The following is a 27,907-nucleotide window of genomic DNA, read 5'->3' on the forward strand; positions in this document are numbered from 1 at the left end:
TTTTCCAAAACCAATACCATTACATAGCAATTAATATGGGCATCATGGTAAAATACACACTTTATTTATTATTTCTTAAACAGCGTGAAAAGTCAAAATTTGACAAGTAAAAGTGAACGGAGGGAGTAGACATTAATCAAAGTATGAAACTAATAGCTAATTATTAATAATGTTTTCTTGACTCAAGTCTTCATGTAGACATTGTTAAAAACTTTGAACATTGGTCTGCGGTATTGATTCTTTTCTTCAATTATTTGGAAAACAAAAGAAAGGTATATATTTTAGAAGAAAAAAAAGGAACTTTAAAAGTTTTTTTGAACGGTAGATTCACAATTGTCCATTCAAAGCTTAAAATAGTATATAAACTTTGTTCGTTTGCTCCCTAATTTTTTGACCAAGCTCATAGACATCTTGTTACGTGTCAGCTTCAAACAGAAGAACAGTCTCGTCTTGAAAGCTTAATGATGCTCATAATTGATTTAAGAGGCGTTTAATTAATAAACAATACTATTTTATGCTAAATGTATTAATACGTGTCCCTGTGGAAATATATTTATTATATTATATTCTACTAGGTTCACGATATATATTGTCACGATTTTCATGAATCCCTGGATTTGTCAATGTAATAAACAATTTAAAACACTTATCAAAACAGAGGCAAGATAGTAGAGTGTGAATGTGTGAATATTTAGGAACTGAAACGAACCGTGACATTTTGCTCCGTTTAATCATAATTCATAAATATTTTATTATTTGTAATAGTACTTAAGTTTAGTATATGAATGAACAATAATTTGACAATTACTGTTTGAATGATTTGATTGGAAAGCCACCTGTAATTGGAATTGGTGTAATTACTAAGGTAATAATTATACAGTCGAGTAATTATATATATTATAATTACAACGATCTATTTATTTATTATAATACAATTATACTGTAATTACAAGCGTGTTGTTTGACTGCACAAGTGTAATTACACAGTTAGTTTAATTTAAAAATAAAATTTAATTATATAAAATTAAGATTAATATTTAAAATATGTGCCTTTATAAATGATATTAAATTAGTTATTTAAAAAAACATTGTTTCTTAAAAATATATTAATTAATAATCATATAGTTGTAACTAATATTGTAAAAAATAATTGATATCTATTTTTCAAATTAATAATATTTTAATTTTAATTAATTATAAAACTTAAAAGCGGTTTTTTTTTGTGAGAACATCATGGATTGGATGTTTGAAAAAAAAAATATTTATAAATATAATGCCATAACATTATTTAAATGTTTGACAAAAAGAAAAATCTATCAATTGTAAGTGAAAAAACAAAAGCATGCAATATGAAATATTAAGTCAATAGTACTAAAGAAAATAAATTAAAATCCAAAATATAACATGTAAGCTCCAATGTAACTTAAGTAAATCTAATTCGAAAGAAAGGAAAAATATAAGTCTATAACCTTATTCACAATGAAATTCTACTTTAATAACATTGCTCATTATATGCCAAGTTTGTTAATGACTCATTTTTTCTAATATTAAACGGTGTAATTTTAAAAATTAGAATAATAACATGGTTATGCTAAATGAATAAAATAATTTAAAATAATATGAGCAATTACATGGAACTACAACAAGTTAAGTTTGGGATTGAGAAGAAAGGAAATGAAAGATAACTAATATAAATAATATATATATATATATTAAAAATAAAAATAATGAAAAAGTAAAAAAATGAAATTAAAATAATAGAAATAAAAAACAAATTAAAAAAGAAATGAAATTAAAATAAAACAAAAAGGAAAGAACTAAAAATGTAACCCTGTATTTACAGGTGTAATTACACCCAATTTTCAGCCCGCCTTGAGAATTGGAGAGTGTAATTACACCCTCTCATTCGGCCTAAAATGCATATATTTAGCTATTAGTTGCCTCACCTTTTAATACTTTTAATCGCCTTTTAAATATTATTATATTAATTTGTGTTTAATATTATATTTTTATTATGTAGGAATAAAGTAATACGAAGATGAAGAGATTCGGAGAAAAAACGAATTGGATTAGGTGCAAGTCACATGATTGTAGGCAAATCATGTGACCTCTTTTTTTTTTTTTTTTTGCCTTTTTACACCTTATTTGATAATAATCCTCCAGTCAACTACTTATTTGGGCTGGTTTTTGGACCTTTAATCTAAACAAATAAATGGGCCTCGGATGCTATGCAAAAACCATTTCTCATTTTCTTCGAAACATGTCGTCGTTCCTAACGATTTAGTATAAGACGCTCTCTTTTTCGTCTTACAGCTTATGAGATCATGGTCCAGAGATTTTTTTGTGCTAACCCAAAGACTGTTCATTTTCCTTTCTTCGACTAGTCTTTCTTTAGACCCATAGAGCAAGGCAGCTAACACAGATTGCATTAAACATGTTTTCTTGACGTGAGGGGGTTGCATTAAAATCACTGTTCCTAAATATATTTGTTCTAAGACTTTATAATTTCCATCAATAATTTTACTGTTTCCTTTCTACTATATTCTTTAGTGCATTGAGGAAAATGGTTCACCAATTTTATCAAACGATATTCAGATTGGTTATGGTTGCCTTTTAACATATTGACAGTTGATTAAGTTGGGTCGAATTATGTTCAAAAAATTGCTCAAGTGAATTGAGAACACCAATTCAAATGAACTTGGGGGGAGGGGGAAGGAATTGTCTTTTTTCAAATGAAGTCTAATATGTACTCTAGTTGATATTCTTAGATAAAGGTAACGGCCTGAATTTTTTTATTTTATTTTTTTTTAAAAAAAAGTAGTTTTTTATTTTATTTCCTTTACCATGAAAGCAGTAAATAGGTGATGCAAATCCCCACATCGTCAACGAACAACTATTTTCACTGGTATATTATAGACGATGAGAGAGCTTCACCCGCCGAGCTTGGTAACTTGAGCTTGTAACCCAAGTGGGGGCAACAATGTGGTGGAATATTGTGGGCTCCCTCAGAAGGCAGGACTTGGGGGACTTATATCTGGCCTGCCCTGTCCAAGGACAGAGTTGGGTCATGTGTGGCCCAATCGTAAGAATGGGCTGGCTGGCCCCTAAAGTGGGGCGGACTGCGTGAGGCTGGTTTCACAGAGCAACGATCAGTTCCCGCTCTGTTCAGTGGAAAGGATAACGGGTCAGCGCCTACCCAGGGCCCAACAAAAAAGCCTGATGTGTTGTGTTGCTCCAATTAAACTATCACTTTTTTGTCTATTGCTGCGGACTTGGCCCAGCCAGTTTAGGGTGTGCATGTTTTTTTTTTCATTTTTTTGCACGGATTGTTCTTTTGGGGTGGTCTTTAATTTTTGTCCCTTAAATTGCTGGTATTTAATTTTGTCTTTCGCTTAAAAGGTGATCAAACATATTTCTGAGGTTCTGGTTTCAAAAGTCTACCAGTTAAAAAAAAAAAATCGCAAGGCAAGACTTTTGCAAAAAGTCTGCCCATAAGAAAAAATTTACCTTAAAACATAACGAAAAGTCTGTCTTATAAGGCAAAGTTTGCCGTTTCCGGTATAGATTCTATGTAACTTCGCGCCAATAGGTATAGATATGAAACCTATGCCTTGGAAAATTATTATTATTTTCGATTCTGCTGAGTTTGAAACCCAGGACCTCGAGGTTTTCGGTCACTTTTTTAAGCAAATGGCAAAAAATAGAGACCACCGAATTGAGGGACAAAAATTAAAGACCAGTTCGCTCCCCCCCCCCCCCCCACCCTTTTTTTTTTTTTTGGGTCCAAAAGAGTGTATTTTATGTTTAAAAGCACATAAAAGTTCAATCAAATCAGACCAATTTTTCTAAAAGTGAAAAGTCGTTAATTGGAGTTGGCAATATTTAAAATAAAAAATCAAGGTGCAGGATTTTATGATTTGATCGGTAAATAAGAGTAAATTCTCCCGCCTATCACTAAATTGTCACATCTCACTTATAGTTAAATTACACGTGCTTTGATCAAAATATATTAAAATATATTTTTCATCATATGAATATAAAAAAGATTGTAAATTATACTCTCTCTGTTGCAATTTATCTGAACTTTTTTTCTTTTTAATTCATGTTAAAATGAACGATCTCTTTTCTAATTTAAAAACAAACTCACTTTATGAATTGATTTACAGACCCATAAATATTCAAGACTTATTTTGAACGCAAATTTCAAAAGTCTTCGCTCTTTCTTAAATGTCATGCCCAGTCAAATGAATTCATATAAATTAAAACGAAGAAAATATTATTTTTCTGATACTTTCCGAATATTTAAATTTTAATATTAAAATATTAAATTAATCTAATTCAATTTAATTCTAAAAATTAGTCAATTGTTTCTCCGAAAAATAAAAAACAAGTGCAAGACACGTTCAATCTCTTCCTTTAAACCCTGCAACATTTCCGGTGAAAATGGCGGCGGCGGCGGTGAGGACGGTGGTATTACCACGGCCGGTAACATTTGTTACTGGAAATGCTAAAAAGTTGGAAGAAGTTAGGGCTATTCTTGGACAGTCTATTCCCTTTCAATCCCTTAAGCTTGACTGTAAGTCCATAATTTTTGTTTTTTTAATTTGATATGTAACTTGTGTTATTTTCAATCTTTTCTGTTAAAAAATGAACCCCTTTGTGTTAATTTTGTGTTTAGTGCCAGAACTTCAAGGTGAGCCTGAAGATATCTCTAAAGAAAAAGCAAGAATTGCTGCTAAAGAGGTAAAGTTCCTGATTTTATTGCACATATATATAAGATAGATTGACATAAATAGTGGCTGACCAAAATAATAGCTAGTAAATGTATATTTTTTGTATGTTAGTGGTAAATGTATATTTTTTGTATGTTAGTGTATAAACATAAAATATACATTTTTGATACATAATAGTGTATATTTGGTTAGCGAATGTAATTATTTTGGCCTACCGGCAAATTGTGTAACTTGCCCTATATATATGTGTGTGTGTGTGTGTGTATGTGTGTATTGTGTCTTGTATGTATATGAATGTGTGTTGTATGTTGTATGTCTTGTATGTATATGAATGGACAAATACCCTTTATTAGTTCTAGTTGATCCGAGTTCCCCTAACTAACATGGTCCTGTTTAGCGCTTCAAGTGTTTATCTTGTGTATTATGTTAATCCTCTAGCATATCTGTTCGAACTATCCTTTCAACCTAGCGCTATTAGTAGTTCACTCCAAAGTTTTGGGATAATGGTATTGTTCAGCTTAGCTTGTGCGCACCTCGACCACTTTAAGGGTTGTCAAAACAATGCCGGTTTTAAAGGACAATTTCTAAATGATTTTGTCATCATCTTGTTCCTACTTCTACTTTAGACCGAGGTTCTATTGTGATATTGAACTCTAATGGTATCTTGTATTCATTTTGACCCGAGCATTTGCAATATCTTGATATTTTTAATATGGGACAACTGATATAACACTAACGTCTTGATATTCAATAATATGGTGCTAAATGCACAAGCGCCCACACATTGGGATATGACACTTGTTGTCACTTTATAATTGTCCTCTTTTAGTGTTCTTTGCCCCATTCATGAGAAATAGCTTTCAATTTTACTGTGTGTATGGTTGGAAATTGACCTAGTTAGAAAATTCTTAGGTGAATGGACCAGTGCTAGTTGAGGACACTTGTCTCTGTTTCAACGCCCTTAAGGGTCTCCCAGGTACTCAACAAACATATATGTATATACGCACACACATACACACTTCAATATTAGTATATGTGCTTATTAGAGTTGTGACAATGAACTAATGCGCTGAAATTATTTTGCAGGTCCTTACATGTAAGTTCATTCCCTCTTTTATCGTTCTGCCCGAGTTAAGTGTTTTCTTCTTCTTTATATGCTTCCTATAATATTTATCATGATATTTAGTGATGCTTCTCGATTAATATTCTTATGCACTTCTGCTAATTGACCTTCTGAACAATATTATAAACCAATGTGCCATTTCCCCAATATGAAGCGTATAGTTCTCAGTTTGTCTCTGTTCACAGATGAATTGAACTAATAAATGTTACTGCGTGTGAAATATTGGGGTAATTTAATGTGATAAGTTATTTCAGCTTTTTAGACTTCTGTTATTACTTACAAGCTACATCCTTAGTCGAGGCATGTGATTTATAAAGTTTAGTATTCTCGGAATTATAAGTTGTGTCTGGCACTATTTAAAATATTTTTTACAATGTTTTCCTTGATGAAAACATACACTAATGTTTGGTTGTGTTAAGTTGTTGATAATGTTTTGTGAAGGAAACTATTTTACACCAAAAGGGGGAATTGATTCACATTGATGTGCGTGAGTCATTACACCTGTTAAACTCTTGTTCAACGTACTTGCTTCAACCAAAATATAACTATTTTCTTCCTTTAGTTCTTAATATTATCACAAAAGCATCTCCCCCATCTCCCAACCATACATTATACTGTTATGATGTTTTTGGTGTGATGTAAATTGTTTTCTATGACAATATTTCTGTGCTTATCAGGAGACTATTTTCTAGATCAGGTTCCGGCACAAGGTTTCTACTTTTAAGAATGAAACCTCTGAATGAATAGGCAACATAGAGTATCTGGAAAAGTTGAACTGACAGATTAAGCTAGAAAAATCGGGTCCATTCTTGTGAAATGTTCCTAGATATCATTGCTCCAATGTCAAAATGAAAGGCTTATGTTTCCGTAGGAAAGTCTTCGTGCTCGATATTAGAATCTTACCCTAAGTTGCTCGGACTTGGGTGCGGGTATCCGATACAGGTACGGATCCGAGTATCGGATTCGGCAAAATCTAAATTTTATGATTCGGGAGTGTGAATCCAGGTGTGGATACGGATGTTGGGATTCAGCTATAAGAAGAAAAAAAAAAGAGCTATAAAGATATTCTATGAAAACTTACTTGTATATTGTAGAATTCAATCTTTCATTCTCCAAGATGGGCATTCTATTTCCCATGTCTTAAATCTGTTTTATCTTTTATTTTAGAAATCAAAATCTCAATTTCCCCTCCAAATTTATCCATGGATTCCGGCCAAAGAATCCAAAGTTGGTCGACCGTATCCGAACCTTATCCCGCACAACCCCCCATCCCAGTCTCGTGTCGAGACGGGTTCGGCATCAAAAAGAAGAGTCCGCCCAACTTAGATCTTTCCCAGCATGCTTCATGTGACCATCTATTGGTCCAGGTTTCATCCATGAAGCTAGAGAGGAGATAACAATTTGACTCTCCTTTAATGACCATGGAAACATGCATTTGCTTCAATATTTCCTTATCAAAGTGGAAATATTATAAACTAAAATTCACCACAAGTAGAAGTAGTCATGTGTATTTTTATCACCTTTGAAAAGAGTGCTTGTGGGATGAACTTAAAACTGCTTAACTGCGAGGAGGAAAATAAAGTTGCCACAATTGCTAGTCAGTGTTTACTTGGCAGAATCTTGTTCCGATAGGGCTTGCCTAGATCATTTCTTTCCTGTACTAAACAATATTTGGAGGTTTAGGAAACCTTTTACATTGAAATTGCCCGCTTATTGACAATGACTGTAATGCTTATACTGGCACACAAAATTGTGGGGACTTACCTTTGAGTATGTACCCTGCACATATCATTACCTAGATGGAGAACTTTTTAAATTATCCTACTAACATAAACATGCCATGAGAGACACTTCTATTCTGAAAAATTCGCTATTATCTCCAATTCCTTTAACCCTTACTTCAACACTCAATAATATCTTTAGCCAGTCAAAGTCTGACGTTTAAAATGGAGATGATATTGGAAATTGACGAATTGAATGAACTTATTAAGAGTTTGGATTCCGTCCAAAGATTTGACTTGCCTCCTTGAATCATATGCAATCTAAATTTTAGTAGAATGCTCAGAACTCCACATTGTGGGATTTCACTGGGTATGTTGTTGTTGTTGTTGTCGTCGTTGTTGCTCATAACTCCCTGTTAATGGACATGCCAAATACTCAACTGTTTGTAAATTTTTGTACATGCTGTTATTTGCCAATTCTTGTTACCTGCTGTCTTTTGCCATTGACATAATATACTTTGTAATCATTACTTTATGTCGGGGACTGCATACCAAATTACGTTCTGCAGCAAGTGGTTTCTGCAAAAGATTGGTCATGAAGGTAACTGCTCAGCTTGTGTTTTCTTTCATATACCATTGCCTTGGAACTTTTTATGTTCTCCTTTTCTGTGAGATCACTCTATTTTTCTGTTTTACTTATTTTTCCAGACATTTTCTAGGTCTCAACAACTTATTGATGGCTTATGAGGATAAAACAGCATATGCTATGTGTGTGTTTTCTCTCGCTCTTGGGCCAAATACAGAGCCAATGACTTTTGTAGGAAAAACACTGGTAAGTATTTGCTTCTATAATCCATGAATATCTCCTTTAGACTTCATGTTCACTTTTTCCATGAAATCTTTCTTCTGATCGGGGTTATCTTTCAAAATAGAATGATCCATGGTGGCTATTGCAGGTATAGTTTGCCAAAGTAATAGCCATAGTGCTTGTTATTTCATTTTATATTAAGTACCAGAGCTCTGGCTATTTGCTTACTTATGAAAAGAAAATGGAAAGTGGTTCCTATATGACTTCTTACCATGGTGCTTCTTTTTCTTTTAGTGCAACCGTAAAATCAAACATCAGTTTTCACTCAACTAAGAGAACTCCAAAGATGTTCCTTGTAAAAGTGATTTTAATTTTTTTTTTAGATGAAAAATAGTCCTAGAAGATACGCATATGTAGAAGCTCCTGAACTCTCTTCCTTAAATCCAAGAAGGTAAATACTAGCATTTTTGAGTTTCTGGTGAATTTCTTACCATGTTTTATCGGATTCAAGATTTCCTAGGTGAATAAAAGACTGTTCCTCCCAGAATACATTAGAAACCTTAAACTTGGCTGTTTGATAAGCTTGATGATTCTGGTGCAACCCAATTGGTTACTTGAGTTGCTTAATAGTATGGCTATTTGGTGCTAGGCAAGCGTGTTGCTCTTGTCATCTGGCTTTGCGTTTTTTGTTTGACAATCGTGCTTTTCGTTTTTCTTCACTGTTATACCTCAACCTTTTGATGATTTATTCTGTGTGTATTGGCCAGTTGTTTAATACTTTTAGAGTGTAATCCGAAAGTCTCCTGCATTAACAATAAGTTTGGATCCTATCCTAAAATGAAGAACTCATGAAACTTGATAGATTTTTCTTTAAATGTTTCTTTGTTGAACTATGCAAACAATAGCGCTAACATTGCAAGCATGGCTCTTCAGGGCAGGATAGTTCCAGCAAGGGGACCCACTGATTTCGGATGGGATTCGATATTTCAACCTCATGGCTATAATCAGACGTAAATATTTTCCTCTTATATATTTTCCTTTTCGACGTCTGACACGAAGAGTACTAAAAATAGAAATGTTCTTGCAGTTACGCTGAGATGCCCAAGGAAGAAAAAAACAGGATTTCCCACCGGGGTAAGGCTCTTGAACTAGTGAAGTCACACTTTGCTGAGGCTCAATACACTTTCCAGACCGACTCCACTACCTAAGAAAGGCTAGGGTGTATGCCTCTGCAGTAGCATAATATTCATGGTTTTGCTCAAGAGCTATAATTGATGACAATGTAAGCTTCTTTTACTCTCCCAGATAAAATAGGGTGAAGGATGAGATACGTGAAATTTTGGAACTTATAGTAGTAGTTAATAGAGTCTATGATCCAACACAACTTTTTGTTTATTTTTAATTTCATTTGGTATGGGAGAGGGATGGATATTTGATTTAAGACGATGACGATCCCAAATATTATCATGAAATGAGAATCGCCAATGACCATATGAGGTGATAACAATCATTTCCTCAACCAATGTGCGATACTTTAATATTCTCCTGTGCACGTTCAAGGCTGAACATTTGGAGTGATATTGGGCCGAACCAAGAATAAGAATGTGTCCGACTTGATACTATGTTAAGATAATGGATTTTAGATCTAAATCAACCTAAAAGCTACCTTATGAGTTAAGAAGTCCAAGACAACGACTCATTCCTTCGACCAATTTGGGATACCCTAACAATTGTAGGGAGATAGGCACTTGCATTGCTAGGATTTTATTCTTGATTTTATATTTTCATTTCCATTTAGTCCCCTATTCTTCCCATCTTTTCCCTATTTTTGAGCTTAGATGGACCTTTTTTTCATAGCATCGTAAGATAAGTGTTGTTTAAGCAACTAAAAGCAAACTATAATTAAACAATTGGTACATATGGTACAGAAGTGGAAGGCATCCAGTTTATTCGAGGAAAAGTATTAAGTTTTATGTTATCAACTATAATGATTTATTATCATTTTCCTCTCAGGCTGGAATCGATTCACCAGCATAATCATTGTGGTTAACCAAAACAAGTAACCACATTTGATCTTGTCTCATTTCTATAAAAATACTGATTTTTATCACAAAAAGGAATGGGTATTGATTATACCACTTGAACGCAAATCAATCTAACATTTAATCCATCTGTTGTCCATCGAAAGGTCTTTCTGTTGTACCACACATTCTTAATCTAGTTAGCATTACTTAGCAAGTTATAATGAGGAAAGTCTCATATTAATTCACGAAACAATGTGATTAGGAAAGTGCATAAGGAATTTCCTCTAAAAAATCTACCTTTTATTTTGCTATTTTAATGTATATACTGTGTACTTGTGTGAGCTTGCTCACATTGTCGGTCCCAAACTCGAATAAAAGAGGAGAATTGCGGTAGCTAACAACGAACATAAAACCTGTCAATTCATGATGAGTTCCCATAATTCAGATATATACATTGTGTGTCTCGCTACATGAAGGGAGAATTATACATTAACAAAAATGTTTGGGACTCAATAATCATAATTGACATGAACAAAATACTATTCCTGAGTAGTTAAACATGGGTTAGAATTGGTTGTATAATTGTATTGAACGTGACAGCTCCAAATTACGGCTTTATCTCTTTATATTTCAATCTAAATGTAACATGTAACATGGGTATACATGTGCTAAGTTGGTCATCTCATTAAGAATATTGAAAGACACCAACCCCCTCTTGCAACCGTACAAAAGCAGTGGTTCAATTGAGGCAAAATCAAAGAATAGGGGCACATGCCCTACGGGGTCCATCCTCACATGCATAGCTATGTGGGTTTAATTAATTCTTTACCTCCCCAAAATATGTGAAATGGAGACTCTTTAGCTTATTGTCCCATCAAGTCAATGTAGCAATATTTAGGTACACAACTATCCACTTATGTTCCTTTCACGCAACAATTGAACTTGTTTCTACTTAGTGATGTATACTTCTGGAAGTGTGGAAGAGGGAGAATGGCGCTGGGAGATATTCCTTTTTATCAACTTTTATTGTATAATTCTGGATTGTGCATAAATTCAGCGATATGGACACAATGAGTATTCATCTAGGCAGAGGCGAAGCCAGAATTTCAACCTTATTAAGTTCTGGATTTTAGAACAACGATATCAAGTGTTAATAACTGGGTTCTTCTAAATTTTAATGCACACGTATATAATGGATTTTAATAGAAAATACATTGTTTGAGCAAAAACTATTGGACTCAACCCAACCTGTATCTAGGCTTCTACCTTGCCCCGCATATAGACGACCCTAACTTGCTTCGGATTATTGTTTGATACAATGATTCTTCGGACTAACTTTTGGACAATTTATTATGTGAAGTCCTCTTTTGTCAAAGATAAACAAGATAGTTGTCAAGGAGGGGGAACCACCCTAGGAGGCGGTAATTTAGGGACAATCAATTTTGTTCTTTCTTTAGTCGATAGAACAAGTTTCATCTTAATTTTTCAGAGATAATGTATTTAAATTTATCAGTGTTGTGTCTAATCCTAAATAACATGGCATCATCTCTCCAACAATGTTGGTACTATCCAGCCATCAGGTGATTTGCCAAAATTATAGAGTTAAGAAAAGTAACCCCATGTGACAAAAGATCTTTTTTATCATTATGATATTAGATTATGCTTAAGTGGAGTTGATTTAGCCACTTACAAACCATTAGGCAAGTCAATCTACAAAGTTTAACGGTATCATTACTTCAAAAAGACACACTCATCACTAAAGTTAGTTTTGCACACTAACAATCTTAAGCACATGCTACCATTATGGCAACTACCAGCAGGATGAAAAGCAAAACTTGGACAAGTGTAATTGATATTAAATTATAGTGTGATATTAACACAATAAAAAAGACACAACCAAAATGATATTAATGTTTCCATTGACAATGACAAAGCAAGAAAGTAAAAGGTAACATAAAGGTAGTAACTTTGCATCATTTCAAACAGAAAGGTTCTTTTCTCTTTCCCTTCCAATAACATTTTCTTGACAATTCACACTATATAGCCTGTATGACTCAAAAAAGCTAAGAAAAAACTTACATAATCATTCACTCCCATAGTTTAAAAAAAAAAGGAAAAAGGGAAAAACACAATAGCCAAAGCACAATATTGCAGACTAAAGACAGCATCACAAAGATAAAGTGGGGAGGTTGAAAAGTGGTGGTTAGAAGAAACAAATGGATGAAGAGGCTGAGGACTCTTGAGATTGGAAAAAACAAGAAATGGGGCATGGACAACGCTTCTGCACCTGCTTCAAGAACAGACATTGGCTTTTCTTGAAATGAAATCAGGCCGAGGTTGCACAACGCTTTGAGACACGAACTGATGAATTGACAGTGTAAAAAATGTACACTTGCCAAGAATAGACGATTAATGGACTGATTGACAAATAATGGGATATAAAACTTGGATTTGGGAGGACTCTATATAGTGCTTTTTAGTAGTAAGAATGGAAATCTAACAGTGGAAAAAGCAAAAGGGAAAAAAGGGACACTTTCTTTTGGCAAATTTGTATGTGAAGCTGGCTGTACTAGCAAGTGCGGCTTCTGCGGCAAGCAAGGGGACCAGCACTTGAAGTTATGGCACCGACCATCGTAGAGGATTTGGCACCTAAGCTTGAAGCTCTTGCATAGCTTGCCGAAGCTCCAGCACCTGATGGAGTGAAATAGGCACCATTAAGCATCAAGTCTCCCTCTGATCTCCAGTTCCAACCCTTCCATTGACCTGCTGCTGTGTCAACCCTTTTTGTTACCTGTATTTCAACAATTTCAATCATATTAGTTTTGTTTTGTTAATTCACTACATTATGAAGTAGCAATCATCTACAGTTTTTGGCTTTTAATTACCTCCTTTGCAAAAGAATTTTTTGGGGCGAGGTATCTGTTTCCTTGGCTGTTAATGGTTGGGCTAGCACTTCCACCAATAGCATACATCTCCCAGTGAGTGTAGTCATTGTTCACCACATGGAAGTAGCCATGTCTGCACCTGCAATTTCATAAACACTCCCATCGTTACCCTTTTCCGAAGGCAATTCTGATATTTTTGGATAAATAATGGTAATTATGGAACGACGTGGACCAGAAAAGAGCATAATGATATTGAGGAATTCTATAACCAACCCCAACTTGTTCGCGTTTCAAAAATAGTTCATAGATGATTAATGTTTTAAGAAATGGTAATTAAGATTTCTTGAAATAACAAGTCCAAGAGCAGAAATTACCTAGGCATTCTTTGAATGAGACCCTCTCCAAAGTGGTTGTATGCAATTGTCACTTGCATCTGCTTATCTCTAGTATAAGAGTCACTGTGGCCCAATAGCATGACCTGTTTGCATTAACATAAAAATCCCTTGATCTTAGCTCTAAGGATTTGGACAGCAGAGATAAAAATCTAAAGATTAGTTTCAAGAATTAAAAGCACCAACCTCATTATGATGGGCGAAATGATTGTTGGAAATAGTAATGGCAGTTGAGCCCATGACAGCATCAACAAGACCATCAGCACAGTGAGATAGTGAGTTATGATCAACCCAAATGTGGCTTGACCCAAAGATAGAAACACCATCACCATCAGCCATGGTCCTGAAGCCGAAATGAGTCGGTGAGCTCCTCACCATGGCATTTCCAGTTGGCTTGCAGTCATGAATGTGGAGCCCATGGATGATAATATTGGTAACATACTGGATGGTGATACAAGCACCATTGGCAATGTGGACATTGTAGCCACGGGCATCAATGGTCTTGAAACTGTTCATAATGAGCTCCTGTTTCAATTGTATGACCATATCGCGCTTGAACACAATCCATAGAGGTTCATCCTGGATAACAGCATGGCGAATGGTACCAGGCCTGGGGTTAACAGGGTCATCGTCACCAGCATCAGTGACAACATAGTAACGACCATCACGGCCACCAATGGCATTGCGACCAAATCCAATGCCACAATCAGCAAGGCGTTTACGGTTCTTTTGCCAATTGGGGTCACATCTCCAGCAGTCATCAACAGGATTTCCTGTCCCACATGAGAAATATCCAAGTTTTCGCCTCTCTGTGCTGTTCCTAATGCTCCTGTTTAGCACCCCAAAAGGTAGTCAACACAAAATTTCATATAATGCAAATAGTCTTTTTCACACATTGATGAGTAGTAAATTCATCAAACAGTATCTTAGGAACATGTCACTTTCTATTCTTTAAGTAAAAATTATTGTTTCTAAGAACAGGGGATTCATTTGTTCCTATGACTGGAAATACGATGGTCAAAATCAAATACTGTTGTGGTTACTTTTAAGAGTGTCGGTGAAAATAACTATACGGCTACAAGTGTTGGGACCACCAGTTTTGGAGCCACTGAAAATGTATTAAAGCATTTTGTCATTCCACAAGGAGTAATTTGGTCTTTTCCAGTTTGGTTTGATGTTCTTTTGGCAAAAATAAGGCAAAACAATAATGTTGGAGGCACTAGGGTCTTAAAAAGGCCAAGGATATGAGAGATGCTGCCACGTGAAAAAAAGAAAAAAAAAGTATAATCTGAGGGACTATAGTCCAATTATATTTAGTAGAGCATGTGCCATTCAGTTTGCTCTTTCATTCTGATATATTTTCTTGCATGCACATGCATGCACTAATGAAAACAGTCCCTTACCACCCAAAAAAAGAAAAGAAAAAAGAAAAAAAAACTTTTTCCTTGTCTTTCAAGGACAAAATAGAAGATATTGGCCTATTGGTTCTAGTATATCATACTATTTAATTGAGTTCCCCATAATACGTTATCCTACTCCTGAGAAACTAGTACCAATTATACACATTTTTTAATTAGAAAAAGGATAAGGAGACAGTACAGAAATGACTATAATTACAAAAAAAACACAATCCTGCTAGGGTTCTATACAACTTTTAATGCACTTATCAAACAAGAAACGGAAGTACTAAAAGTAGCCACGACAATGAACAGACATAGGCCCTTCTTGTGTTTAAGACCCTGTCAATTGTATAAAAGGAGCTGTAAGGAAGGGGTGGGGGTGGGGTGTGGTGGGGGTACTGAGTAGGTCTACCATAAAGGAGTCGTTTAAAGAACCACAAAAAAAGAACTGCTCGTAACAACCAAAACCCATTGTGAGTTAATGCAAACTTTAAAAATAAAATAGAAACTTAATGCAAAATTGCAAATAGTAACCAAAAAAAGGCAATTCAAGAGATATAAGGGAAAAGTCACCCACTCTGCAACCATAGAGACAACTTCTTCTGGATCATCCACTGCATGTTTACTTAATCTCTCCTCAATCTCTTCCAAACTGATAAATTCAAACAAAAATATTAAATTTACTAACCAAACAACCACTTAATTATTATTCAAGAAAAAAACAAGGGGCATATTGGGAATTGCAGCTAAAACATAGGCAACCGACATTTATCCACTATTTCACCCACCCAAAAAGTGGGGTAGTGACACAAAGTACACTGTTAAAAAGAAGAAAAAAAACACACACACACTACACACTTTCAGTGCGTGTTTTTTTTGTACACTGCTCAAGGTGTCACCTATACATACACTCTCTCTATACGTATACACCATCAATAAAGTGCAACTAAAAAACTGCTAGAAAGCAAAATGACAAAATTGCCCATTAACCTTATTATTGCCACCTAGTAAATAAGTAAATTAGAAAGTTTTACAGGGGTAGTATTGGAAATGCACATTATGAGAGGCAGTTAAAAGAACTAATGAAGATTTTCTGTTAGCAGAGCAGAGGAATCCAATGGGAATGAAAGTTATACTAACAGATTAAACGGTTCAGATCTTATGGGAATAAAGGATCTCAACGGCTGAGATTGATACTTCTACCAGATAATTGGATCGGAACAGTGACTCTATTAAGGAAATCCAACGGTTGATATTTAATGTATCCATTTGGAACCAAAAACTAACGGCTGAGATTATCACACATACCTCACTGCCATTGTTGAGTTTTCAGAGCTCTGTAACTGCTCTTTTTCCACAGTCCTGTTAAACCAAAACCAAAATGTAGCGTTAAAAACAGTAAAATGCAAAGAAATTTCTTCCTGGAAAAGCTTAAACTATAGATTTTTGTGTTAATGTAGAGGTTAAAAACAGTTCAAAAAGTTTTAAAAAAAATCATAGAATTTACTAACATTCTGCAAAAACAGAGTTTCTAAAAGGTCTACAACAACAACAACAACAACCCAGTGAAATCCCACAACGTGGAGTATGGGGAGGGTAGAGTGTACGCAGACCTTACTCCTACCAAGGTAGGACGGAGTTTCTAAAAGGTCTAAAAACGAAGAAAATTTCGAAATAGTGAATTGCACTTTAAAACAGAGCTTGTAGAACAGTCTAAAAGAAGATGGAGAGTATCTCAAAATTAACTGAAAATTCTAAGAACTTTAAAAGCAAACACTAAAAAAAGGAGTAAAAAAAACCATAAAACATAAATTTCGTTAAATTTTACCGAAATGCAGATGAATTTTGAAACAGAGAAGCCAAAAAAAGCTTCTAGAACAGTCTAAAAAGAATGAAGAATATCTCAAAATTAAAGCAAACACTGAAAAAAAAGGAGTAAAATCCATGAAACACAAATTCCGTTAAATTTTACCCAAATGCAGATGAATTTTAAACCAGCGAAGCCAAAAAAAAAACGTTGAAATTGTGTATTTTTACCACCGTCAAAACAGACACTGTAAAAAAAGTAAATTCGACGGACCTGGAGTCGTCGGAACCAACGCCGTTACTGTGAACACCGGCATAAACTCCAACAAAAAGCAAAAAAGTTAAACTAAACGAAAGCCATTTCTTCGAAACCAAGGAACCCATTGCCATGAACAAAATGCAAAGAAATTTGCCTATATTTTTCTCTTTCTCTCTCTCTCACTACAATGGGATTGGAAAAAAAGAAAGAGTAGTCAGAGAGGAAGGTTGCACTGAGCCCAACGTAACGGTCTATAGGCCTGGTTTATATAGACCCTGTTATCACTATACGTTAAATTTTAACGGACCGTTTCTCAACTAAATCTTTCCAAAGAGATTATATAATTCCGTTTTCTTTTAACTAAACTATGGTTAGTGGGTTTGGTTTTTGCTATTTTTTGTCCTAAAGGTTAATTTCTAACTCCTCCTGTTTTTTAACCTAACCAGTAACCACCTTGGTAACCGCCACTAACCGCTCAAGTTAAAGTTGGGATTTAATTTCCTTTTTCAACTTTTTATGCTTGTAGTAGTAGGAGTAGTTATTTGTCTTCCCTCTTTCAAGAAATGACCCTTTTTTGATTGTGTATTTGATGGCAATACTTGTTTCTTTATTTGAAATTTGATACTTCATTCATTTCATAATAAGTGTCAGCTTAGTTAAAAAAATTATCCCGTAATAAGTGTCACTTTAGGAAACCAAGACATAAATTAATTGATTTTTTCCAACTCTACCTTTACACAAAAAGTAGTAAGTTTATGTATTCAAGACACATATTAACTTGGTATTGTTGGATTCCTAATGTCAAAAGGATTACTCATGCATGCTCTAATCAAGAGGAAAAAGTAATTTATTTTAATTATATAAGGGTAGTAAACTTCACATTGCATTATTGATTTCTTAATATGCGTATTTTTTGTTAAGGTGACACTTATTATGGGACGGAAGAAGTAGTAATTATTAGCTGTAAGTTACTATTAAATTTGGCGTATATACCAAAATAATGAGATTGGAAAATTTAAGGGGTTTATTGCATTAATATATAACTATGTATCGTATGTTAACATTGGAAAATTTTACTTTTTGAAGAAAGAAAGTTGTGTCTATTATTGTATCAATGTTAAGCTACGGTATTCCTTGTTTATTGCGTCAAAAAGTCATTATTACCTCCAATTTTGATATATCTTATATATTCAAGAAATTTTATTTTAAATTTCCACTTTTATGTCATAATTATCTCTAATAAACAAATGGTAATTTCATGTAGTCCTCAAGATGACAAATCTATTGACTAATAGACCAATTCTAACAATAATATTACGACTTAGAATTTCAATGTATATTGATTGACCCCTATGATCTCTAAGTATAGTTTTATTTTCTATATACGACACTTTTAAGAAATTACCTTCGAATCTAATGGCAAATCTTGTTCAATTTTGTAGTTACTCTTAAATTTGATGTAAATACCCAAATTATGGGAGGATGCTAACATTTTACTTTTGGAGATTGGATTATCATTTAAAAACAAAATTATAGAATAAATTTGATTTTGAAAAAGAAAAAAAAAACACTCATTGTCGAAATATACCAACTTAATAAGAGTATGAAAAAAACACTCCTAAGGCTAATTGTCACTCCTTCTGTTTTTAAACCAACCAGTAACCGCCACTAACCGCTTAAGTTAAAGTTAGGCTTTCCTTTTTCTACTTTAATGCTAGTAGTAGGAGTTATTTATCTTACTTTTGAATGACTCTTTTATGATTGTGTATGAAGTATGATGTATCTAATGGCAATACTTGTTATTTATCTGGAGTTTGATAGCAATACGTGCTTTTAAATTTATTTCATGGGTTTATTTAGTTGTAACTTGTAAGTTACTCTTAAATTTGATGTATATACCAAAATTATAAAAAATTAATAACAATATGAAGTAATGTTATTTGATCTATGATTGCGTTGGTACATAACTATGTATCATATCTTATTTATACCATACCAATTTTTCAGTTAATTCATTTTGTAAAACCAAAATTAGATTTTTCGAAACCGTACCATCATCTCGGTTTCTCCGGTATCGATACGGTTCGGTTATTTTCGCTATTTTTTTTTCAAAAGAACATCATGTTATAGTCATTAGTAAAAGTTAAAGACGATGTATTATGACGCATACTTCTATAGGATTATGGCAAAAACTCTCTAGATATTTTTACTGTTTAAAAGGTGATGGGTCAAGAAAACATGAAAGACGACAAGAATAAAAATTGATCCCACTATTTTACGGTAGTGTAAGACAATGTTAAGTAAAGACAAAAAGTATAATTTAGATCACATGAGGGAGGGGGGGGGGGGGGGGGGGGGGGAGAACCAATCAAGATGAGGCTCAGGAACTGAGTCTACTAAAATTAAGTATCCAATAAGATAAATAGAAAATCACAGGAGAGGAAAAAATCTAATACTTTGTAGCTTTTTATCCAAGATCGTTGGAATACCTTGCAACTTACAAGCTAGTTACTACTCGAGATGCTAGAACTAATTTAATTTCAATAAGAGTAGTATAATAGGTTTCAGAGTTGGAACTTTAAGTGTTAATTACGTTGCCGGCTTGTAGTCGTTTTCATCATCCCGAACTCAAGGCGAAAATTTTAATATTTTACTATATTTAAATTTAATATATAGAATATATTTTACACATAAATCTATTCGATACGGTTCGGTATTTTTTCGGTTTATTTTTATAAAATTAAAAATCAATCTAATTAATCGATACGGTTATAAATTTATATAAAAACCGTTGGTTTTATTAAAATAAACCTAAAAATAGGTTCGGTATGGTACGACTCGATCGATTAAGTCGGTTTTTTGAAAACTATTGACACCCCTGTTTTTGACATCAAAGTACGAACATTCCAAGGGAAGAACAAGATTCACGGGGATTAGCTTATCCTACGGTGTTACAAGTATTATTTTATATATATTCCAACAAAAGGAATTTCTTTATCCTTCTCTGTTAATGCAAAAAAAGAAAGAAAAAAAAAAGAGAGGACCAGAAAAAAACATTAAAGAAAGTTTGTGTACAAAAGAGATAATAATAAAGAATTATGGGCTATCCGCGGGAGTCTCGGCGGAGTTCATTGAGGAAATTTTTGTGGGATGATTAGTTCTGTTATTGTCAAACAGGCTGGTTTTTTTTAATTTTATTTTCTTGACGTGTGAATTAAGGCATTTTTTTCTGCTTGGGAGGTTGGAAGTTGGAAGACAATATAATCAATCTATCTTATAATTCATAGATGTCTGGATCTTCATGAATTTTTGCTAGCATGTTTTTAGCTTATTTTCTATTTATTCTAGTACTTTTTGAATTTATTTCTTAGTTTTATATAATGTTGTAGTGTTTACGTGCAAAATTATTTGTGTGAGCTTTCTTATGTTGTCGGTCACCAGCCTCAATAAAGAAGGAGGGTTGCGGGCTTATGACAAACTGACAATTAATAATGTAAACTATCCTATATATGGTGAATCACATAATACATAAGATGAGCTTAAAGGAACGACATGAATCATGATTAGTGAAAATTCATGTAGCTAAACTTAATTTGCTTGAGATTGAAGCGCGATCGTTGTTGCTATTGTTCTTTAGGTGGAGCCACAAGAGGAAGATCTAATAGTTAGAGAGTTGAAGCGTCAATCTTGTAAACTATGTTTGAAATTCACTAACTTTTCAATTTTTTATGGGTAAAGTTATTAGATACCTATATTAGTGAACATAGTAAGTATTGTATATGGTAATCAAGGTGCATACAAGTCAATTTAAAGTTTTAACATTAATTGTGAAAAGAAAAAATATGTGCTGTATGCATGAATGCTACCTATGATTGATTGTTTGGAATGATTGTTTTGAATTTATTTGGAATATCTAGCTAGCATGTAAATGAACCAGCTGCATGTTAAATCTATATATGTGTTGACTTTAATTTTGAGTTGCATGTTACATGAGTTGTCTGCAAACTTTACACATTAATACATTATAGAGAAACGATTAGTTAAAAATATACTCATATCGGTATTTTCTTTAATATGAAACACTTAAATACTTTTTATTATTTATTAATGTGAAAGGTCTTAATGTTTCTCACTTTATTTCTATAATATTCTAGCTAGTTAGCATAGATGGCGGGACAAGTGGGCGTTTCTTTTTGCTGCTTGAGAATTTTTTCATTGTTTGCACCTTCTAAATGTTCTTGAATGATTTGATGAAAGTATTTAGACTCCAAATCTGTCATCACCAATTTAGATCTCTCCCTCTGATAAAATATGTTGCTTAATAACTTAGTTCAACCAGTTATTAAATCCTGTCTATCATCAATTTACACAATTTATAGATTCTTGAATTATTTAATTATAACATGAAAAAGGTTTTACAAAATTAAAGACAACGAATATGACAAACAATTACTACATTATTTCCTTGCAAACAGAGCATGATTCTCGGAATTCTTGGACCGGCAATTCAAATCATTAGGATAACATATAAAAAGAGAGACAACAAACATACAAAAGGAAAACTTCAATCACATTGTTCTGACTGACAAAAAAGAAAAGGCAAGACTACGATACGTTTTGCTGTAATAACTTAAGGGGGAAAAAATAAACACGTCCCTTTTAAAAGTGCCTTTTTAAATTTCAACAATAATATTAATGTTTGATACCGTAATATAAGCATATATAACTCGAAGTAAATAAGAATAAAAAATTGCACTTTTGATCCTTTAGTTATTGATAAATTTTGATTTTGATCCCTGTAACATTTCACTAAGCATATTAAACTTGAATTAATGTTTATTTTTTGTCTATTTACATGAGAAACAATGCGTTAAATTTGTGAAGATTCACAAGCATAAAAAATAAAAGTGCACATTTCAATCAATTGCAGGTAAAGTATGTTTAGTCAAATATTATAAAGACCACAACGAAAGAATCTTAATAATTCAGGACTAAAACCGCAAATTTCCCACACAAAAAGTGAAATTCTAACTTCCTATTTTAGTGCCTAGAACAAAATAAAAAGAATCTCGAAAACTGCTCTCAAAAGTCAAAATTGGGAATTATTACAAAATTTTGAGCTTTGGCTAAATATTGTATTTTTAGAAGGGGAAAATGGGACAATATTATGTTGTCCATGCAACCACCAAGTGACTTTCATCATAACATTTTTTTCACGCCTCTAACTACACAAACATTTCCCCAATCTCAAGTTTTTTCACCCCCCCCCCCACAACACACACACCCCGCTCCCACCCCCAGCTCCCTAACAGGGTAGTGCAGGGTGCGTGGCTCCATGCATAAAAAGTTGCATACATTATACATATAAAACAAAATAATGATATAACTTATAATATAGTTCATTGCATGGTCCAATATGTCATAATTTGATATAACCCAAAATCCAACCCAACCACATTTACCTTACAAACCACGTCCAACTGCCAATTGCTCCAGTAGTTAAAAAAAAAAAAGCTTTTATTTTCTTGTTTTCTTTTATTTATATAATATGAATAAGGGTCAAAACTATTCCTGTGGTTTACAAAAAGATAGACCAAAATTGTTCATGTGGTTTTAAAATGATCTATTTTTGCCTTTCATTTAAACTTGGGTTCAACCGGATCTCTGCTATTGGCTAATATTTCCCGTTTCACTTGTAGCTCCATTTTGGAACTAACTTATGGTCTAATAAACTCAGAAAATGCAACTTGGCAGTTAATTATTAATGAGAAAATTACATTGTATGTTAATTAGGGCAATAATGCTATCAAAATTGACCCATTTTTTTAATTCTAACAAAAAATGACCCAAACTTTTCTCTCTCTCACTCTCGCTCGCTCTCTCTCTTTGCCTTTTTATATGTTCGTATATGTTCGTGTATGTTGGTATAAGTGTTTATATATGTTTGTATATTTTGGGCTATTTTTTGTAATGTAAGTTTTGAGCTATTTTCTTGAAATGTAAGTGACCAACTTGTATATTTCTGAAATTTTCTCTTAATTAATTCCCCTCGTAACTATATATAATTATAAAATAACGTTCATTGGCCATTTTTCTATTGTATCTTTGAAAAAAAAAATTGGCTTATGTTTAAAAATCTACGAATGAAACCTTATTGTTGCTAGGTGCTCTTCAAAATGTCGTTAGGTGCTCGTCGAATATAGTGCATTTTTGGAGAATCTTACAAAGGCACACACCATTATTAAAGAAATCCGAGCAACATAGGTGAAAATTGCGGTACATAGAATTTAAACCATCTATTACCATGATAACTCCTTTTCTTATTACAATATTTTTGGGTCAACTTACACATTCTTCAATTAATTCACTAGTTACCTTGTCAGCTTCCACAAGCAAAGTTATTGGATAATTCTATCAACCAACAATTAAGCTGGTGAAAAATGATTATCCATATTTAACCAATAAGTAAATTAGTTCGATATTAAAAAAAAAAAAAACTATTTATTGTAAGGTTAAATAGTAAAAGATGCATCTTGAGCTACAAAATCTAAGCTACTTTTACTTTGTTCATTAATGCAACTCGGTCAATTTTACAATCTTAGCACAACTGGATCTTTTTTTTTTTTTTTTTTTTTTTTTAACTAATGTGGAATTTCCGAAGTTTGACAAAAACATAATCTTGGAAATTGCTTTATAACTAATTTCTTGTTGTTCTTTTGGCCAGATTGAAGTTGAACTTTGAACCTATGGATGGTGACCTATAAACTAAAACTAATCAAATGTTTGCTTATAGACATTTTCCCCTTGTTTTAGTTATTAGCTGTAACTACCAATCTACCATCATCTTTAATTTGTTTGACTTGTTTCACGCTAACTACTTACTTGCAAAACTTTAAACATACAATTGCCTAATTTTGTAAGTCATATCAGAAAGAATATAATGAGTATATGATTATAATTAGAAACTTTTAAAAGTTAATCCAATTTTGGTTTCTGTCTTGAACATCTGGAAGAGAGGGCGGATTCAAGATTTGACCTTTATGAGTTTTGGAGTTTACCTCAAGTGTTATTAGCTGGGTTATGAATTTCTTATCTAGTAAAGTTCAACAATAGCCACTTTACAACCACTGTAATTAAAAAATAGCCAATGTCGTGGAGTTTCAAATTTCACATGTGAAAATTTCAAGATATTATTATGGAGTTTCATCTGTGACTTTAAAATTCCGTGATAGTGACTATTTATCAAAGACATGATCAAAAAGTGGCCAGATAACGAAGTGTCTGCCAAGCAGAAAACTGTCGAACCATAAGCCTATATCCACCCAGTTTAGACGAAGTTATGCAAGAAATTACACCCTATAACCTTGAAAATGGGTGCTTTCAATTTTTGACCACGCTTGCTCCATGGGGAAATAACCTTCAAGGTCAAGAGTCAAAAGTGTTACCCATACGGCAAAGTTGTTAAACGTAAAAAAAAAAATCTATTGGGCAAAAGGGATCAAAAATTCAAGATTACCCGTTTTCAAGGACATTCTCGTAAATCCCCCAAATTTATAGATAGGACCGTATGAAAAAATAAACTCTTTCCCACTCTTGGCTTACTCAAAGGACGTTTTGAATTTAGCTATTTACACTGATAATATAGTGATATATCAATATATTTTAACAAGTTGGAGAAGCACAACTAAAGCAGCTATAAAAGCTATGCTTGTCAATCGAGTAGGTGATTTTGGATTAGCTCCTGGGATTTTGGGTTGTTTTACTCTATTTCAAACAGTAAACTTTTCAACCATTTTTGGTAATTGGCTTGTTTTCATATTATTGATCTCACTTTTTTGAACAATTTACCTCATATTATCGTAGAAGGGGAGTCTTGCAGTAACGATAAGGTTGTCTCTGTGTGATCTAAGACACGGGTTAGAGCAGTGAAAGCAACCACTAATACTTACTAATGGATAGCTAGGTTGTTTACATCACATCCCTTAGGGGGCGGCCTTCCCCAGACCCTGCTAACGTTGGATGCTTTGTGCACGGACCTGCTCTTTCTATCTCATACTATTAATTTAGGTAATCCAATAATATAAAAAAGGATTACATAGCAGTGTATAGATATTAAACTCTAAAACTTTTATCATATCTTGACCTACAAGCAAGGGAACATTTTCTAACATAGACAGAGTTGTGGGGTTTATCACTCAATTCTTTCACTCTTTTTCACTCAATTACTATCATCTTTTTACTCATTGTAAAGTAAAAGCTTGATTTTGTAGGCCTAAGTGTAGTTTTGTAAATTTTGGTTACCATATATTTGGCCGGTCGAAACCCATTTAAAACTTTTTTATTTTATTTTCGTTGCATTTAAAAGCTTTCTTCACCTTTTTCAAAACTGTAGATAGTCAAATTGGTCAAGATTCGAGACAGTACTAATCTATTTGTACGTAAGTCTCCACTTTTTACCTCGAATAACGGAGCATCAATCAAGTTCCTAATTTGGGTTAGATGAATAAAGATAATTGTCAAGTACGAAGCTCAGAAAAGTACTTTCAGATGCTAAAATTAAAAATTTATAAATAGGTTGTTAATTATTTGGATATAGGTATTGAACTGAGATAATTGAAGTATTTTGTGAAAAATGATAAATAAGCAACTTTTGTTAAAATGACTTAAATGTCCTTAAAATTATTTATGAAAAAATATAAATTTGAATGTCTTTTACATGAAAATTGAGAAATGATAAGACAATAATGGACAGAGAACTGAGGTTTTTGTTTAGCAAAGGGGTAATTTGGAGATTACAAAATATATTAAGGATAAAAGAGTAAAATATTTGGACAAAACCAAATGTTTTTAAACTGAAAAGCTATAAATTAATCAACTTATGTCTTTGGATTAATTTTAACTTATAAGCAATTAACTTTTAAGTGGTAATTATCATAAACATAAATAAGCCAAAAAGTGATCCATAATCATTGAAAATTTTGGACCTATCATTTGATCATAAAAAAGCGTGTTCATAAATTTAAGTGTCCTTTTGAAAACGAAAAAGGATTATAATGCTCGTGAACTATTGAAAATATAATACTGAAACTCTTCGTTTAACTTTTAGTCTAAAAATAATATGCATGCGTAGTGTGTACATACACATTTAAAAAGATCTTTATGCAACTATGTAACAGTGAGTTTAATTACAGCAACGGTAGAAATTTTACACCTGTCACTGGCCCTAAGGACAAGTATGAAGGGTCACTAACAAATAAGAATATGAAACATGAAAGTATCCCACATGACAAAAACGAAAATGACATAAAAAAAAAAAAGAAGGTAATAACACAGACAAAGACATGAGGGGTGGTGATTACTGTACAAAAAACTTACACTTACTAGTGTGTGTATGCAAAATGGTATCAACTAATTACTATGGTAAAATGTTATTATATTAATTAATTATATAAATAATATTTATACACAAATTTATATTATGTGTCTATTTAATATTCATTTACGATAAAATTGGATGTGGATGAATTTTTACCATCTCTATTTAATGTTAGAGAAAAGGATAAGGTTTTCAAGTCTATTCATGTTTAAGTTTATTCTTTAACGAAAGTCACTATTCTACCCGAGCCCGCCTCCAAGCACAAGTATGAAGGGTCACTAACAAGAAATTAAAATTATGTAGCATGAAAGTACTTTTCTATTATATATAAGTGGCTAAGGAGGACCAACACAGCAATATTTACTTGTACTCAAAGCTTTATAAACTGTACACGCAATGAATGCTTGAATCAAAAGCTATATAACTTGTACACTTTAACCAACTGCTTTTTTTTATCCCAAGTGGACATATATCATAGTGATTAATATTTACTCCCTTCTCATGTATAGACATGTGCACTTCAATTTTAATTCTCCAACACATTTATTTCCTCCGTGCATTTTTACTTGTTCACTTTTGACTTTTCACATTCTTGCTGAATATTTATTCTCTTCTCATGTATAGACGTATGCAGTTTAATTTTAATTCTCCTACACAAATTTATTTCCTCCGTGAACTTTTACTTATTCACTTTTGACTTTTCACGTACTTTAAGAATTAATAAATCTCGCGTGGACATATGTCATAGTACTAAATATTTATTTTCTTCTCATGTATACACGCATGCACTTCAATTTTAATTTTCCGACACATATTTATTTTCTCCGTGCACTTTTACACTTTTAACTTATCACGTTCTTGCTGAATATTTAGATATGTCATAGTACTTAATATTTATTCCCTTCTCATGTATAGACATATGCACTTTAATTTTAATTCTCCGACACATTTATTTTCTCCGTGCACTTTTACTTGTTCAGTTTTGACTTTTCACGTTCTTGCAAAATATTTATTCGCTTTTCATGTATAGACGTATGCAGTTCAATTTTAATTCTCCTACACAAATTTATTTCCTCCGTGCACTTTCACTTGTTCACTTTTGACCTGTCACGTTCTTTAAGAATTAATAAATCCCACGTAGACATATGTCATAGTACTAAATATTTATTTTCTTCTCATGTATACATGTATGCACTTCAATTTTAATTCTCCAACACATATTTATTTCCTCCGTGCACTTTTACTTGTTCACTTTTGACTTTTCACGTTCTTTCTGAATATTTATTCTCTTCACATGTATACATGTATGCACTTCAATTGTAATTCTCCGACACATATTTATTTCCTCGGTGCACTTTTACTTGTTCACTTTTGACTTTT

General features: G+C 33.0%; 2 protein-coding genes across 2 annotated transcripts; one reads left to right on the forward strand and one right to left on the reverse strand.

The window, feature by feature from the left end:
- Positions 1-4,354: 4,354 nt before the first annotated feature.
- On the forward strand, positions 4,355-10,035 carry LOC132608796 (inosine triphosphate pyrophosphatase). The gene is made up of 8 exons (XM_060322542.1): positions 4,355-4,576; positions 4,679-4,743; positions 5,646-5,709; positions 5,820-5,829; positions 8,147-8,178; positions 8,297-8,409; positions 9,319-9,395; positions 9,473-10,035. The coding sequence occupies exons 1-8, from the start codon at positions 4,444-4,446 to the stop codon at positions 9,591-9,593; spliced, it is 615 nt and encodes a 204-aa protein (XP_060178525.1). The 5' UTR covers positions 4,355-4,443; the 3' UTR covers positions 9,594-10,035.
- A 2,276-nt stretch (positions 10,036-12,311) lies between these two features.
- Positions 12,312-17,400, reverse strand: LOC132608795 (probable pectate lyase 8). Its single transcript, XM_060322541.1, has 7 exons — positions 17,167-17,400; positions 16,395-16,448; positions 15,664-15,738; positions 13,873-14,515; positions 13,669-13,772; positions 13,295-13,433; positions 12,312-13,200 (listed from the first exon to the last, which is right to left on the reverse strand). The coding sequence occupies exons 1-7, from the start codon at positions 17,280-17,282 to the stop codon at positions 12,979-12,981; spliced, it is 1,353 nt and encodes a 450-aa protein (XP_060178524.1). The 5' UTR covers positions 17,283-17,400; the 3' UTR covers positions 12,312-12,978.
- Between the last annotated feature and the right edge of the window lie 10,507 nt (positions 17,401-27,907).

This window comes from Lycium barbarum, chromosome 9, assembly GCF_019175385.1.
Source record: "Lycium barbarum isolate Lr01 chromosome 9, ASM1917538v2, whole genome shotgun sequence".
NCBI lineage: Eukaryota > Viridiplantae > Streptophyta > Magnoliopsida > Solanales > Solanaceae > Lycium > Lycium barbarum.